Here is a 16,982-nt window from a genome sequence, read left to right on the forward strand (position 1 = left end):
GGATCACAACATGCTGCGGAAAATTCTTAAAGAGCTGGGAATACCAGGCCACCTTACCTGTCTCCTGAGAAACCTGTATACAGGTCAAGAAGCAACAGTTAGAACTGGACATGGAACAATGGACTGGTTCAAAATCGGGAAAGGAGTAAAACAAGCCTGTATATTGTCACCCTGCTTATTTAACTTATATACAGAGTATATCATGTGAAACCCCAGGCTGGATGAATCACAAGCTGGAATTAAGGTTTCCAGGAGAAATAGCAAGAATCTCAGATAGGCAGATGATAGCACTCTAATAGCAGAAAGTGAATAGGAACTAAAGAGGTTCTTGATGAGAGTGAAGTGAGTGAGTGAAGTCGTTCAGTCGTGTCCGACTCTGAGACCTCATGGACTAGAGCCTACCAGGCTCCTCCATCCATAGGATTTTCCAGGCAAGAGTACTGGAGTGGGTTGCCATTTACTTCTCCAGGGGATCTTCCTGACCCAGGGATCAAACCCGGGTCTTCTGCGTTGCAGGCAGACGCTTTGCCATCTGAGCCACCTGGGAAGCCCTGGTAAGGCCCCTGATGAGGGTAAAAGTTGGCTTAAAACTCAACATTCAAAAATCTAAGATCACAGCATCCAGTCCCATAACTTCATGACAAATAGATGGGGAAAAAGTGGAAACAGTGACACATGTTATTTTCTTGGGCTCCAAAATCACTGCAGACGGTGACTAAAGCCACAAAATTAAAAGTTATTTGCTCCTTGGAAGGAAAGCTATGACAAACTCAGACAGCATATTAAAAAGCAAAGACATCACTTTGCAGACAAAGATCCATATGGTCAAAGTTATGGTCAAAGTCATGTACAGATGTGAGAGTTGAACCATAAGTAAGGCTGAGCACCCAAGAATTTATGTTTTTAAATTGTGGAGCTGTAGAAGACCCTTGAGAGTCCCCTGGACAGCAAGTGGATCAAACCAGTCAATCCTAAAGGAAATCAAACCTGAACATTCACTAGAAGGACTGATGCTGAAGCTGAAGCTCTAATACTTTGGCTACCTGACACGAAGAACTGACTTATTGGAAAAGACCTTGACACTGGGAAAGATTGAAAGCAAAAGGAGAAGGGGACAGCAGAAGATAAGATGGTTAGATAGCATCACCAACTCAATGGGTATGAATCTGAGCAAACTCTGGGAGATAGTCAAGTACAGGGAAGCCTGGTGAGCTGCAGTCCATGGGGTCACAAAGAGTCAGACATGACTTAGTGACTGAACAACAACTTGAATCCACTACTGCTTCCAAGGGTGAATCTCCCCTACAAAGTTTGGGTGTCCTCTGACCATGGGAGAAACAAGTATATGAGATGGGGGACAGAGTGTTGTGAGCTGAGGGACAAAGAGTAGTCCAGTGTCCCTGCCCATCTATGGGTAAGGGTGGCTGAAGATATTCAGTGGGCTCGGGTGAGGGACTATTAACCAATTTCTATAGAACAATGTCAATATTTTAATAACCAGTACTGCTGTACACACCATTCAGATTATCAGCCTGTTGATATATATTGATTTAAATTTATCACACTAGTTGTGTTATTTATAATACCTGTTTTGCATTGGCTTTTCTCCTTTTGTCTTCTCTTATTATTTCTATTTTTCTCTTATCACCTTTAAGTACTACATTCCACTTCTATTTTTAGTAATTACCACAGATATTACCTTTAATTATTCTTTAATTTCCATTTTTAACTTTTTGAAGCCTATTAATAATCAATATATTGACTTTTCTCTCTGATACTACAAGGGCCTCAAAATATCTTAATTCTATTTAACCCCAGAATCTACTTACTGTGGTATATTTTAATCCTTCATATATTTTTCAAATCCACAAGATATTATTATTACTACTGTTTTTTGAAGATAACATTTATTAACAGTTCCACCTTCTTTGCTCTTCACGTCTTCTTGCTGCTTTATGTTATATGTCATTTTCTTTTTACTTGAAGTACATACTTTACAATTTCCCTCAGTGAGGTCTTCATGAATATTTTTATTTTGCCTTATTTCATAAAATACTTTCACTTCATTAATACCTTTTCAATGCTGTTTAATATGTCATTAAACACAACACTTCTAGTAATGTTGGTTATTGTAGTTTTCCTTTCTAAAAGTTCTTTTTGATTTTAATAAAACTTGTTCTGTCATTTTTTTTATAGTTTCCTATTCCTTGCAGACATTTTCCAATCTGATTTTTTTCAACTTAATATGTAGGATTTTTTTCTTTTAAGAATGTGGGGTCTGATCATTCCAATATATAGTGTCTTTGAGGGTATCTTTCTGCTGTCTATATTTCCTGTTTCTTCTCATTCATGGTGTCTGTGCCTTATTATTTTTAACTATGTGCTAGCCATTATACACGGAGAAGGCAATGGCACCCCACTCCAGTACTCTTGCCTGGAAAATCCCATGGATGGAGGAGCCTGGTAGGCTGCGGTCCACGGGGTCGCTAAGAGTCGGACACGACTGAGCGACTTTACTTTCACTTTTTCACTTGCATGCATTGGAGAAGGAAATGGCAACCCACTCCAGTGTTCTTGTCTAGAGAATCCCAGGAACAGGGGAACCTGGTGGGCTGCTGTCTATGGAGTCGGACACGACTGAAGTGACTTAGCAGCAGCAGCAGCAGCCATTATATAAAAAATTATCTGAATAATTATTTGAAGCCTAGGATGAAAGTGCCTTCCACTACAAAGGATTTGCTTTTACTTCTTGCATGTCTGGGATTATCATAAATTAAGATTAATGCTCGAGGTTCCCTGGAAGGTCAATCAAAGTGCAATTCAAGCTGCAGTGACTTGTGAGAACTCATATACCTATGGTTCACATTTATCTTGAGATGTAGTTCTTTGAGGTATCAGCTTTTTTGGGGAGGTCCTACCATTACATCCTAAGTAACCCTGGGTATTGATTTCTTTCTCCCTTGCCTCTGCTAGACTATCAAAACCAATTTTCAAGTGTGTTGAACTTAGCAATACTCACGGGGAAAACGAAGCTTTTGCACTCATTTCTCTCTCTGGATTTCCACTTCCCCATCATTCTCTTCCTGGCAAGTTCTTACTACCATGTCAACTCCTTGATAGCTTTGAAGGCATCACTATTTACAACCAGCTTTGAAGCTGTTTTCAGATATCTAGAATTGGTCTACCATTACTGGAAATAGGCTGAATTAGTTGAATTACCATAATTTCCTAAACATACTCCCCTTTTTTCTTTTGTTTGTACAAAGACTGTTGGTTTGTACAAGAACTGTTTCCTGTTCTTAAAACACATTAAAAAAAATCACATAGAATGCCCATATTCTACCATCTGACAAGTATTAGAACAAATACCACCTTTTCCTCAAATTTATTCCTGTTGTCTCTACTTTCCCAAATATGAATCCTATTTCTTCTCCATCTAAATCCTCACAAGACCTGGTCTGTATCATTCTCTGGGTACTTAACTAGATAGAAATGTTTTAATATGCTCTTCTGGTCAAGGTTATGGGTTTACCAGTGGTCATGTATGGATGTGAGAGTTGGACTGTGAAGAAAGCTGAGCACCAAAAAATTGATGCTTTTGAACTATGGTGTTGGAGAAGACTCTTGAGAGTCCCTTGGACTGCAAGGAGATCCAACCAGTCCATCCTGAAGGAGACCAGTTCTGGGTGTTCATTGGAAGGACTGATGCTGAAGCTGAAACTCCAATACTTTGGTCACCTCATGTGAAGAGTAGACTCGTAGGAAAAGACCCTGATGCTGGGAGGGATTGGGGGCAGGAGGAGAAGGGGATGACAGAGGATGAGATGGCTGGATGTCATCACCGACTCAATGGGCATGAGTTTGAGTAAATTCCGGGAGTTGGTGATGGACAGGGAGGCCTGGCGTGCTGCAATTCATCAGGTCACAAAGAGTCGGACACGACTGAGCAACCGAACTGAACTGAACTGAACTTATTGCTCCTCAAGATTTACACTTTCTTGACATTCCTGGGCTTCTGAAGAATTCCCTGATGTTCAGTGTAGTTCAGCATATATTACAAACAGATTTGGGTGGGTGGGTGGGAATATTATATCCAGTACTTTTAGGTGTGATATCCTTGGAAGGGAGTCTCTGGACATTTATTCTTCCCTACTGCTGGAAGCGGGATGCAGCCTATTTAAAAAAATGTCTTACATTTGTACAGCACTTTATAATTATTAACAATAGGGTGTTCTCACATACTTGCTTTCTACTTTCATATTCAGTATCATCATGCGGCAGATGAGAATCAGACGGCAAGAGAAACTAAATAATATTATTGAACAGAGCCACAAAGTCAGAAATGAAACCCAAATCTTCCTTCTCCAAGCCCAGGGATCATTCCAGGGTACTCACTCAGCTGCTTCCCCATATTATTTTGTGCCATTAGTCATTAATGTGCATTAACACCTCAGTTCTTTGGAAGCATACATTCTATACATGAAAGCATCTGCAGCACAGGAGTTAGGTTACAGGCAACAGAGGGGCTGGCTCTGGAAGGTACTGCATACACACCTCTGAAGTGAAGGCTTTCTGCATGTGGTCTTCCTTACCTCACAACCTTGGTTCCATTTCTCATGACTTGCATGTCCACCATACAGCCCCCAGTAACATAGGCGGCTAGATTCAACTCTGAGAATTCGGCCTAAAAGAGAAAGCAAAACAATAAGGATTCACAAAGTATTAGGGATGCCAATGACACATAACATTTATATGTGCCAAACATACATTTAAATCTCACGTGAAAGATGAAGAAGCTGAGATGCAGAGAGGCATGGTGACATGTCCAGGGTTACATCACTACTAATTTCTACCTCCTTGAAGGTGGAAGAAGGTACTCTAACTCTAGGGGAGTGGACAGGCAGGGGGAGAGAGATAGGAGGTGGTGGTGTAGAGGAACTCCATAGTTACCAAGAGAGGGGCAGAGATGAGAGATATAAGCAGTATTCTTTATTTGGGTCCCCACTAAGGAGTACTCTTCATGTTTATGTGCCAACTACAGTGCCACATTTGTGTTTTATTAGACGTTTCTGTATCCTTCTAAGTTCATCTTTTTGTTGGCTTATTTGGTTGTGCAAGCTTAAAAAATTTCTGTTGCTATTCCTATGGAATGTGTGTATGCTAAGTAGCTTCAGTCATGTCTGACTCTGTGCAACGCTATGGACTGTAGCCCGCCAGGCTCCTCTGTCCACAGGATTCTCCAGGCAAGAATACTGGAGTGGGTTGCCATGCCCTCCTCCAGGGGATCTTTCCAACCCAGGGATCGAACCTGCGTTTCTTATGTCTCCTGCATTGGCAGGTGGCTTCTTTACCACTAGCGCTACCTAGGAAGCCTTTTCCTATGGAATACATCCCTCCTACCAGATTATATGCTCCCTGGGGGTAGTGACTTGATGTTATAACCATTTCCTAGGTTTGCCATAACAAAGTACCCCACTAGGTGGCTTAAACACAGAAAACTGTGCTTTCTCACAGCTGTGGAGGCTAGAAGTCCAAAATCAAGGTGTGGGCAGCACTGGTTCTTCCTGAGGGCTGTGCAAGAAGGCTCTGTTGCAAGTTTTTCCACATTGGCTTGTAGATGGCCACCTTCTCTCTGCCTCTTATCAGTATGTTTTTCCTCTGTGCAAATCTCTGTATCCATTCTACCAGTCATACTGGATTAGGACCCACCCTACTGACTTCACTTTAACTTGATTATCTCTGTAAAGATCCTATCTCCACATACCTGTGTCCAAATAAGGTCACATTCTGAGGCACTGGGCCTTAGGACTTTAACACATGAATTTTAGGAGACATAATTCAACCTGTAACCCCACTCAAGAAAATGCATAATACTACACTGACTTATACAGAAACCAAGAGCTATTTCTTTGGATTTAATGAATAAAAATAACTGCTCACATACATGCAACACTCACTATGTGCCAGGTACTGTCCTAAGCATTTTATACGTATGAATTCATTTAATCCTCACACTTGTCTACATGAAAAACCAAGGCAGAGAGAGATCAAATAACTTGCACACTGTCACACAGTAGGTAGCAGAGCCAGGATTTAACCCCAGGCAGCCTGGCTCCAGCCTGTCTTTTAACTGCAGCACCCCACTGTCCCCACTGTTTAGCTAAATAAGGCATTAGGTGGACTGCAACTGGGAATTTTAGGGACCTAAAAATAAACCACTCAGAGAGAAAAACAAGCTTACATTGAAGGGAAATATCATTTCAAGGTGATTTAAATGTATTCCCTTAGAATCATTTACCAGAAATTATGACCAAAGACCTAGCTATCTTCCCAGATGACATTAAAGCAAATCCAAAGTGCTTATGTCTCTTGTTTTAATTAATAACCTCATTATGCTGTGGAAAGGTGAAAAGCAAAGAGCTCTGTTAATGAGGCCAGGTTGGTAAACAGTGGTAATGACCCAGTTATTAAATCTAATGCCTTAAAAATTCAGCCCATCATGTTCAAGACATTTCATTGGTAAGATTACAAAGAATTAGCAAGAAAAGTTGTTGCTTGTGTGGAGAAAAAGAAGTTACAACACAGAATTGCTGGGCACAAGAAATATGAAGGAAAGGGGTGAGTCAGAATCTTGGATGGTAAAATCTCCAACTAGATGGCAAAGACCCAGGGGCTATCTTGCTGCTCAAATGGAAAGAGAAATACCTGGATAGAAGACACCCTTAGGCTTGGATATACAAGTCAGAAGTTCATCTGGTTCAGATCTGAGTGTCTCCAGCTGTCTCCTAGTCATAGTTTATGAGTAATCATAGAAGGTAGATTACTGGGTTATAGGGCAGCAAGCCTCTGCTTGATCAAGCACAGAGAGCTGGAGTAGCAAAGAAAGAGCACTTTCCTATATTTCTCTTTCTAAAAACTTCAACACCCATGGACATGAACATAGACGTATCCAACCATCTCTCCTTCAAGACAGCAGGATGACCCTGCTGGTAGAATCCTAAATACCAGGGCCTGGAGAGCTCTCATAGACTGTAGTGGATTAAATTGATTCCCCTAAAAGATATGTCCAAGTCCCAGCCCTTGATACCTGTGAATGTGACTATGTATAGAAACAGAGTCTTTGCAGATATAATTAAGGCTCTCAGATCCTGGATGAGTGTGAACCCTAAATATAATAAGATGTATTTATAAAAGAAGAGAAGGGGAGGCAGAGGGACCCAGGAAAGAAGGCTGTACAAAGATGGAGGCAGATTGGATTTACACTGACCCAAAACCAAGGAATAACAAGTTACTAGAAGGTGGAAGAAGCAAGGAAGGACAGTCTTCAGAGGGAGTACAGATCTGCTGACACCTTGATTCCAATATCTGGCCTCTGAGAGGATAATTTCTTTTATTTTAAGCCACCAAGTTGTAGTAATTTGTTACAATAATCCTAGGAAAGTAATAAAATAATTTTGGAAATTGGATTCAATTTTAGTATTGCATGCAAAGGCGTCAGGGTTCAAAGAATGTCAATTGGTTTAGGTAAGGCTCCTTTATCCACTTCAGCAAACACATACTTACAAGCATATATGCACACATACACAAAATAAAGCACTAATATGAGAGTCATGTTTCTGCCTTTTCTGCATAAGTTAACCTTTTGACCTCAAAAACATTTTGGTCCCAATTATTTTTAATGTGATGTCTCTTTACTATATACTAGGCATGGTGGTATAGATAAATAAATACTCAAAGTAACTACATTTAAAAGTAACTGCTCAATATCTGATTATTTTGGTCAAGTTACTGACTGCTTAGAATCTCAGTTTTGACATCTCTAAAATGGAGGCAATAATATCAGTGGTATCTAGCTATAAAACTGTTAGTAAAGATTCAAGATAGTGTATATGAGACACCTAGCACAGAGCTGAGACATGTTACATAGGAGGAAGATCTCTGTAAACAGCTATCATTATTATTGTCAAATATTTAACTGTCTTAGCAAGAGTAAATTGAAATGCATAAAAAAACAGAAAAAGAGCAACCTTTTCAAATGTTTATAACATAGACAATTTTTAAAATATTAAGGCATACAATATAAAGAGTAAAGATTTCTGCTTAATTAAGTCCACAGTGGAGTAATAGGGACTGTATTTACACTCTAATCTTAAACTTGGAAAGCCAGACAAAATACATTAATAGTTTTCAGACACTGGACAACAGGCATTGCAGGACTATGACCTTGCAGAAAGGAAACACAAGAAATTACCTCTGTGACTGCCCTAGCTGACTGCCTGGAGGCAGTTTTCAGGCATGGGAGAATGCAATCAGTGCCCAGTAGTCTCACTAAGCTGAAGAGTCAAACGTTAAAACTCAGGGAGGCTGGAGAAGGCAATGGCACCCCACTCCAGTACTCTTGCCTGCAAAACCCCATGGACAGAGGAGCCTGGTAGGCTGCAGTCCATGGGGTCACAAGGAGTTGGACATGACGGAGCGACTTCACTTTCACTTTTCACTTTCATGCATTGGAGAAGGAAATGGCAACCCACTCCAGTATTCTTGCCTGGAGAATCCCAGAGATGGGGGAGCCTGGTGGGCAGCCGTCTATAGGGTTGCACAGAGTCAGACACGACTGACGTGACTTAGCAGCAGCAGCAGCAGCAGAAGTGGCTAGAATTTGCAGGGCAGAGTAAAGGAAAGATACAACTGCAGAGGAAAAGGCCTCCAGGCAGATCTGCAAGGCTTTGGCTGCGTACAGATATGAGCATGCATGAAAGGAAACTTCTCAGGGCCAGTGACAGAACTATCAGAAAACAGTAGACTCAACACTCCAGAACACACACAGGGCTGGGGATAGTTCATGTTCTCACCAGGTAAAGTGTAAAGACTTTGTAATAAGAGTAGAGTTCTCAAAAATTTAGTAGTGGGGCTAAATGAGCCCTGGATCACAGTGTGCTCTGGATCTAGGATGACCAATTTGTCCTAGTTTACCTAGAGCTTTCTCAACTTTGCAGAAGCTCCCCTCAGGCTCAGTTTTTCAAATTTGATGAAAACTATAAACCTATAGGCTTAAGAAATTCAATGACTCCCAAGCAGAAGAAACATAAAGAAAATCATACCAGGGTACATAATAATCAAATTACTAACAAACCAGTGATGAAAAGAAAACCTTCAAAGCAATCAGAGGGGGAAAATATACTTTATATAAAGAGAGGCAAAGAATGACAGCTGGGCTTCCCTGGTGACTCGGGTGAAGAATCCACCTGTCAATGCAGGAGACACAGGCTCAACCCTGATCTGGAAAGATCCCACATGATATGAAGCAACTAAGCCCATGAGTCATGACTACTGAGCCTGTGCTCTGATGACTTTTTTCTTCAAAGAGTTCTTAATTTGAATTAGGGTCAAGTTGTTACAGTCTGCCATGCCTGTAGGCACCTCACTTTCACTTTACATTTTTCCATAAAAAGTGCATCTGTAAATACTCTCAGACTTGGAAGGAAGTCTATTCCTTTTGTGTCAGTGTAGTTCTCTGCTTCTCAAGGTGAATAATTGCCTGCAAGACAATAGTATGAATTATGGGAGTTCATCACACATGCAGAAGTAGAATGTGTAACAATAACACATAGATGGAAATGGAAATGTACTGTTAAAAGGTCCTTACACTGTATATAAAGAGGTATAACATTATTTAAAGATCAGTTCAGTTCAGTTCAGTCACTCAGTCGTGTCCAATTCTTTGCGACTCCATGGACTGCAACACGTCAGGCCTCCCTGTCCATCGCCAGCTCCCAGAGTTTCTCAAACTCATAGATCCTGATAAATTAAAGCTATTGTAAACCTTAGAAGAATGCCTCAAAAAAAACAGGGATAGCTAAATTAAATTTCACAAATTTTAATTTTACAGACTGATGGATCTTAATTGATCTGTGCTTGCATAATCAATATCAACTTCCCAGATGGTGCTAGTGGTAAAGAACCTGCCTGCCAATGCAGGAGACATAAGAGACGTGGGTTTGATCCCTGAGTTGGGAAGATCCCCTGGAGAAGGAAAAGTCAACCCACTCCATGATTCTTGCCTGGAGAAGCCCATGGACAGAGGAGCCTGGCGGGCTACAGTCCACTGAGTTGCAAAGAGTTGGACACGACTAAAGCAACTTAGCATGAGCAATCAACATCAAGACGAAAATTGGTAACAACTCCAGCCTTCCTGAATGTTCTGTCAACTTCAATATAACTGATATCAACTTTCACACCATGACACTACCACTTTGATATCTTCTATTTCTGCAGCTTAGTTTTGTATGTTCTTGAACTTCATATGAATCTCAGAGTTATATACTCTTTGGTATTTGCCTTTTTTCACTCATCATTACATCTGTGTGATTCATTCATGCTGTTGAGCTTGGAATAAATCATTTTATTTCTGTGTAGTGCTTCAGCGCCTGCATGGGTGTGTGAGCTAAGTCTCTTCAGTCTTGTATGACTCCTTGGGACCCTATGGGCTGTACCCTGCCAGGCTCCTCTGTCCATGGGATTCTCCAGGCAAGAAAACTGGAGAGGGTTGCCATGCCCTCCTGTACAATAATCTGTTCTGCTGATGATGGACACCTGGACTATTTCTAGTCATTGGCTATTAAGAAAAAAGCTGTTATGCACATTCTTGTACATCTCTTTTGGGGGACATATACTCTCATTTCTTTTGGGTATATTCCTAGGAATGAAATTGTTGGGTCATGGACACCATTGAAGACAGGTAGGTTTTCACAGCAGCATATGTAAGTTCTTTGTATTTTGTTTAACTTGTTAAAACCAGGTGTGGGAGGTTTTCAACACTGATCTCAATGATACCTGAAAATGCTAGACTATCTGAGTTTTTCTGTTTATGACTTTTATTAAGCATTTACATGGAGGAATCAAAGAATAGTGGAAAAGAAACTGGTTTGAAGTCTGGGGTCAAGGGATCTAAATTTCAGATTTAACACTGACCAAGTGTATAGCCTTAGGCAAACCCCTCTTTCTCTCTCCACTTTAATCCTCTTCATCTTCAAAATGAGTTATCATCAACTGAGTCAATTATGTCCATGGTCTGTTTCATTTTCACCTCTCTTTCTTTCTTAACCAGTGTCTCCCAATGATGATAGAAGGAAAATACTATTACCACAGCATACCTTATGGCAAAGAAATGCCAAGCAATCATACTTTTATTAGAAATCTATTTACCACTTTATATCCAGCTCCTGGTACACAGGAGGTATTGAAAACATACTTGTGTAATGAAGCATTATTTTTATACTTTGTAGATGAATGGATGACTACAATACCTACACATGCTAAATAACTCACCTTCTGAAACTGCCCCACTGCCAGATCCACTAGACCATAGCTAGGAGGAGGGTGGTTCCAGGTAGAAAGGAGGAGAAAGGCCCAATCTAAGTTTTCATGAACAAAAGCACAGCTGAGAACACAGGGCTCTGAGGTCAATGAAGCAGTGAGATGTCTTCTGTTGTTTGAGCGTGGAGTATGTGAAGGAATACAATAGGACAGAGCTACAAAAGTGGGTGGGAGGCCAATTCTGAGGATTTTGAATTCCCCATGAAGAAATGGTACTCTTAGTATTCTATTGCTGCCACAACAAATTATCACACATGTAACAGCTGCAGACAATACAAATGCATTGTCTCACTGCTCTATATACTCTCTATATGATCTATACTTTCTATATGATGCTCTGTATCAGAAGTCCATGTTAGCTCAGCTGGTTTCTGTTCTAGGTTTCACAAAGCCAAAATCAAGGTTATCAGCCATATGGGCTCTTTCTGGGAGGTTTGGGGAAGAATCTGCTTCCAAGTTTGCTGAATTGAACTCTCTGCAGCTATAGGACTGAGGTTCTACTTCCTTGCTGATCTCAGCTGGGAGACTGTCCCAGCTCCTTAAGGCAGTCTGCACTCCTTGTCATATTGTACGCCCCATCTTCAAACCTGTCATGGCATGTCAAGTCTCTCTTATTCTCCAAAGTTTTCTGACTTCCCTTTTGTCACATCTCCCTCCCTAGCCAGAGAAAGTTCTGTTTTTAAGGCTTTCTGTGGTCAGACTGGCCCGCTTGGATAATCAGAGATACTTGTTTTATCTTACAGTCCATAATTGTAATCACATCGTCATTTCCCTTCTAAGTATCATTTTCACAGATTCCAGGGATTAGGGTATAGTCATCTTTGGGAGACCACTGGGAAACACAAAAGGCTGTGTTATAAGAGTGATAAATATTTAACCACAGGTATTTACATAGCACTTTCTAAGTTCCAGGCTCTATTATCAGTGCTAGTTATGGTTGGAATCATATCCTTTAACAAGACCTCTTCTATAGCACCCTCAATCACAAGGGAATACAAGCACCTGTTTATAATTAAACACATGTCCAGCTCCAAGAAAAAACATGCACACACACTCATGAGTGTGCACAACACACACAAACAAGATGGAATACATTCAGTTTCCTGAAGAGTCTTTCATGGGTTCTCACTGGAACCTAGAAAGTATGTGATGCTAAGCAGATAATATCACTGAAAGCATGGGGTATTCATGTTTAGTTACCGATAATTGCATTTGCAATGACGCTGATGACAGAGTACAAAATGGTGATTGCAATCATCATTATTATAATAAGCTGAAGGATGCTATTAGGCCAACAGATCAATGGGAAAGAAACTGAAATTGGGACTTGGAATTGGATGAGTGACTGGAATGTACACAAGAAACTGAAAATGTGTGGGAATGTGGAGGTAGCAGCTATCAGCTTTGACCGTGAAGCCTGACTGAAGGAGGGAGGATTTTGACAAAGAGCTGTTGTCCAGAGCTCCTGAGAAAGACAAAATGCTGGCAGACAGATTGTTCTGGAATCCAAAGGAGGCTGATAAGATACTTGAAATTCCTGTTAGTTAGTGAAGACCTATCTGGTCCAGACTGTACACTTAAACCCTTACAGTCTGCCCCTTTCCAAGGCCTTAGACACTCTGTAATTTGCAGGAGGGTAAAAGAGAGAGACAAGAGAGACACATAGATACTGAGCTGATGGCAGAAGGTGGGCAGCCTCCAGGACCTTCCCTAATGCTAGGACAACTTCTCATCCTCTGCCCTTTCTTTACCCTTTCTCACCTCCTAAGGAGGAACTGTTAATCTAGTGCTCAGGACATCATAATGTGCCTTAAACACTGGGCAAGGTCACTGCTGGGTCAAAAAGCCAGGCAATCACGTGTGATTCTGGAGTCCACATTCTGCTTCTCTCCAGCTGAGAGCCTGCTGAAGTGGGTGGCCTCACATTAACTTCCTCTCTCCTGCCTTGTAGCTCCTCAGAGAAGCCACCCTCAGCACCCATTTTGCTCTCAGCCACTCTCCCCCGTGAGTTTGCAGCACTGAACTCTGCTTCCAAAGAAGCCCAGATGTCCTGCTCTCTCTTCTCATAACTGTGTTTGTGGTACTTCAAAATTATTTAGTAATATGTATTTAGTAAGTAGGGCTTCCCAGGTGGCGCTAGTGGTCAAGAACCCACCCGCAAATGCAGAAGAACTAAGAGTGCAGGTTTGACCCTTGGGTTGGGAAGATCCCCTGGAGGAGGGCATGACAACCCATTCTAGTATTCTTGTCTGGAGAATTCTATGGACAGAGGAGCCTAGCAGGCTACAGTCCATGGGGTCACAAAGAGCCCAACACGACTGAAGTGACTTAGCACAGTTAGTAACACTCATAAACGGGACATTTGGCTTTAAAGACAGGTAAGATGCTGCACTGCTTTGGTCTGGAGCTGATTCAGGTAACCAGGCACAGGGGTGCTGGGCCTAGGTCCCCTAAAACTTCTTTGCTCTTCCTCCTTGTGTTTTTGTCTACTTTAGGAACCTGCAAAAGGGGTGGTGGTAGTGACTGTCAAGGTAGGATTAGGGCATTCTTGAGTCCTCTAGCAAGTTTTCATCAAAATTCCACCGTAATCCCTAACAGATTGTTATGTTTACTCTTGGGAAGGAAACTGTGTTATTAACAAATTCCTTTTAAAATAAATCAGCATTCTGCATGCACTGTGATCTTCTTCTTTTTTTTTTTTTAATATACTTGGCTGCACTGGGTCTCAGTTGCAGCACTTGGGATCTTCACTGTGGTATGGAGGATCTCTTAGTTGTGGCATGAGGGATCTAGTTCTCTGATTGGGGATTGAACTCGGGCCCCCTGCATAGGCAGCATGGAGTCTTAACCACTGGATCACCAGGGGAGTCTCTCCTTCACTTCTTAAGTTCTTTCACAGAGTCTTATAGAGACTGGTTAAAAGCACAAACAACAGCAGCAACAATAATAAAACATTAAACACAGAAAACCCAAGCTTTTCGCAGGCTGTGAGCTCCTACAGGATTTAGGTTCTTTGACACCTCCTTCCACCATCTTTCCTCTTTCTGCCCCGGTTTCAACTCACTCTGTCATCGCCATGCGATGCTGGCCTCTTTTCCATTATCAAGCACAGGAAGCATGCTCGAACCTCTAATCCCTCAGCCTCTAAACCTTGCTTCTGAGAGCTGGCAGCACACGTCTGCTCCCTGGCGCCCCTAGTGGCACCTTCCTACAAAGCACCTGCTGTGCTCCAAGCTACTTCCTCGCTTCATCTTCCCCACAGCACACACCGCCCTCTGAAATAAATATTTACATCCATCCCAATTGAATATTTAATCGTCCATTTTCTTTCACTATAACAGAAGCTCCAGGGGGCAGGGATTTTGTCTGTTTTGCTCAGAGCTCTAGCCCAGCACCTAAACCAGTGTCTGGGGAAACAACACAGGTGCTCTGTGAGTATCACTGAATGAACAGATGCCCATTTTGCAGATGTCAAAGGTGACGCCCAGGGAAGCAGGGTGACTTTGTCCACAGTTACATCCTGGGGTCCAAACCCAGGCTGACACCCTTCACACTGGACCAAGCGGCTTATCTGGGGTGGCTCGAGTCTTAACTGGCAGAGCTCTAATGCTTACACCTTCCCGTGTCTTTCCCACATCAGTGTGCAGCGTCTGCTGGGGAAGCCCACAGGTCCCCCTTTCACCGCTCTGCTCCTTAACTGCCCTGCTGATAGCAAGTACTTGGCAGGCGGCCCGAAGCCTGCTCTCAGCAAGAACTGCTTCCTGTCGGTTTCCCGCATAGACCATGTTTTCAGCTCTGAGGCCTGGAGGGCTCAGTGACTTCTTTGGCTGGCATCTCAGGGCTGAGCTCTTTTCCACCAGTACAGACTCACCTTGCAGACAAAAGAGGCTTTGAATGTCTGAAGACTCATTCAGTGGACCTTTCCAGAGGAGGAAATATTGTGTAGAAGCAATACCGGGCATCTCAGGAAAGGTCTGGGCCACTGGGTCAGTGAGAGCTGCCTGGCAGTACTGCCCACCTCCCATGCCAAACACCCAGCTATGCAGGCAGATGCAGAGGCACCTCTGCTCATCAAAAAATCTTAATATCCCTCTGTGTATGTGTGTGTGTGTGTGTGTGTGTGTGTATAGAAGGCAGGTAATGGAGAGATAAAAACATGTCAAAATACACATAAAATAGAGAAAAATAAAATGACAAAACCTACATTCCTAAATGTTCAAGTAATAAAATATCCAAAGCTAGTTGGAGGTCACCATATTATTTTTAAAAAAATCAGTAGTAGTGACTTGCAGTTTACAAAGTGTTTGGCATGTGAAGGTTTTTAGAATTGCACCCAATAAGTCTGAATCAGAGTTTTACCCCTTACTTGTTGTGCAACGTTAGACAAGTTAGCCTTTCTAAGCCTTAGTCCCTCATCTGTAAATGAGGTTAAGAATGGTACCTTCCTAGAGCAGGTGTGAGCATTAGATGGATTAATTCCATTTAATGGAATTAATATCCACTTAAGAGTCCTTAGCAAGGTGCCTAAGTAAAAAATGAATAATCAATGTGAGATACCACATTTATGATCTTTAATTTGATCATTACAATGACCTCTTGATACAAGAGTAGGTATTAGCATTCTCATTAGTGGATGAGAAACAGAGAGAGAAAATGACTTGGCCAAGATCACAAGGCTACCTGAACTCGAGTCATCCATGAATTCATTAACTTAACAACTATTTCTTTATCTGAGCAACTACTGTGCCAAGAATAGAGACTGAAACAACAGCATCTGAGAATCAAAGTAAAACATCCACTGTCATTTTCCCTCTGCCAGGAAAAACCTGAAGGGTAGGGAGAGCTTTTGATAATGTCCAAAGGATAGAAAGTGTTCGCTGAAGGAGAGAGGGAGGAGGGGGAGGAAGAGGAGGGTAGGAGATGGCGGAGAAGGGGGAGAGGAAGGATGTGGAGGAGGACTGAGGAGGTGAGGGGAGAAAGGGGGAAAGAAGAGGGGGAGAAGGAGGGGTGGGAGAGGAAGAAACTTTCAGGGGGAGAGAATGGTGGGACAGCCAGAGCCTCATCTCTCCCCATTTCCAGAGCTTTTATAAGGTTGAGAGACCTAGGAATGAATTTTGCCACCTGCAACAAACTTTTGCTACCTGTGACAGATCGGGCAAATGTTCAGAGATTTTAAGACCATAGCTTAGCTACGTAGAAAAGAACGATGAATCATGTCCCCTTGACATCTACTTCTCTTCATTGTTGCGCTGGGTTCCACAGGTGTAAGTACCATCCTGCTGAATGCTCAGAAATGTGTGTTTACAAGATTAAACAAAGCACGTGTGAACGTCTCCCCAAACTTTTCCAGATGGTTGATGGATGGGTTCAGGGGCCTGGAGATCAAGGTGCAGAAGCAGAGTCCATGTGTGGCCGCTGTTTCACAGGTGGGTGTGACCCTGACGGTGAGGTGGTGAGGCTGGAGCTCTGAGAAGAGCTGCCTGGGGGTTGATGAGCCTAGAGATGAAGCAGGCGTGACCCTGCCGAGTATGGCGAGCAGAGATTCTGAAGGAGCTTAAGTAGGGCTGATGTAATTTATTTCTGTAGATTTTTTCCCCAAACGGAAA

General features: G+C 42.1%; 1 protein-coding gene across 2 annotated transcripts in view; it reads right to left on the minus strand.

Annotated features, from left to right (window-relative positions):
- Nucleotides 1-16,982, minus strand: part of SYN3 (synapsin III) — a 422,732-nt gene that overhangs the window by 363,495 nt on the left and 42,255 nt on the right. Inside the window, exons 3-4 of one of the 2 annotated variants that reach the window (XM_065938522.1) lie at nt 4,593-4,684; nt 3,843-3,845 (exon numbers count right to left, since the gene is read on the minus strand). In XM_065938522.1, the coding sequence (XP_065794594.1) occupies nt 3,843-3,845; nt 4,593-4,684 (95 nt within the window). The remainder of the gene's footprint in view (nt 1-3,842; nt 3,846-4,592; nt 4,685-16,982) is intronic. The other variant, XM_065938516.1, reaches the window with a different exon arrangement.

The sequence above is a fragment of the Muntiacus reevesi genome, chromosome 1 (assembly GCF_963930625.1).
Source record: "Muntiacus reevesi chromosome 1, mMunRee1.1, whole genome shotgun sequence".
In the NCBI taxonomy this organism is placed as follows: Eukaryota; Metazoa; Chordata; class Mammalia; order Artiodactyla; family Cervidae; genus Muntiacus; species Muntiacus reevesi.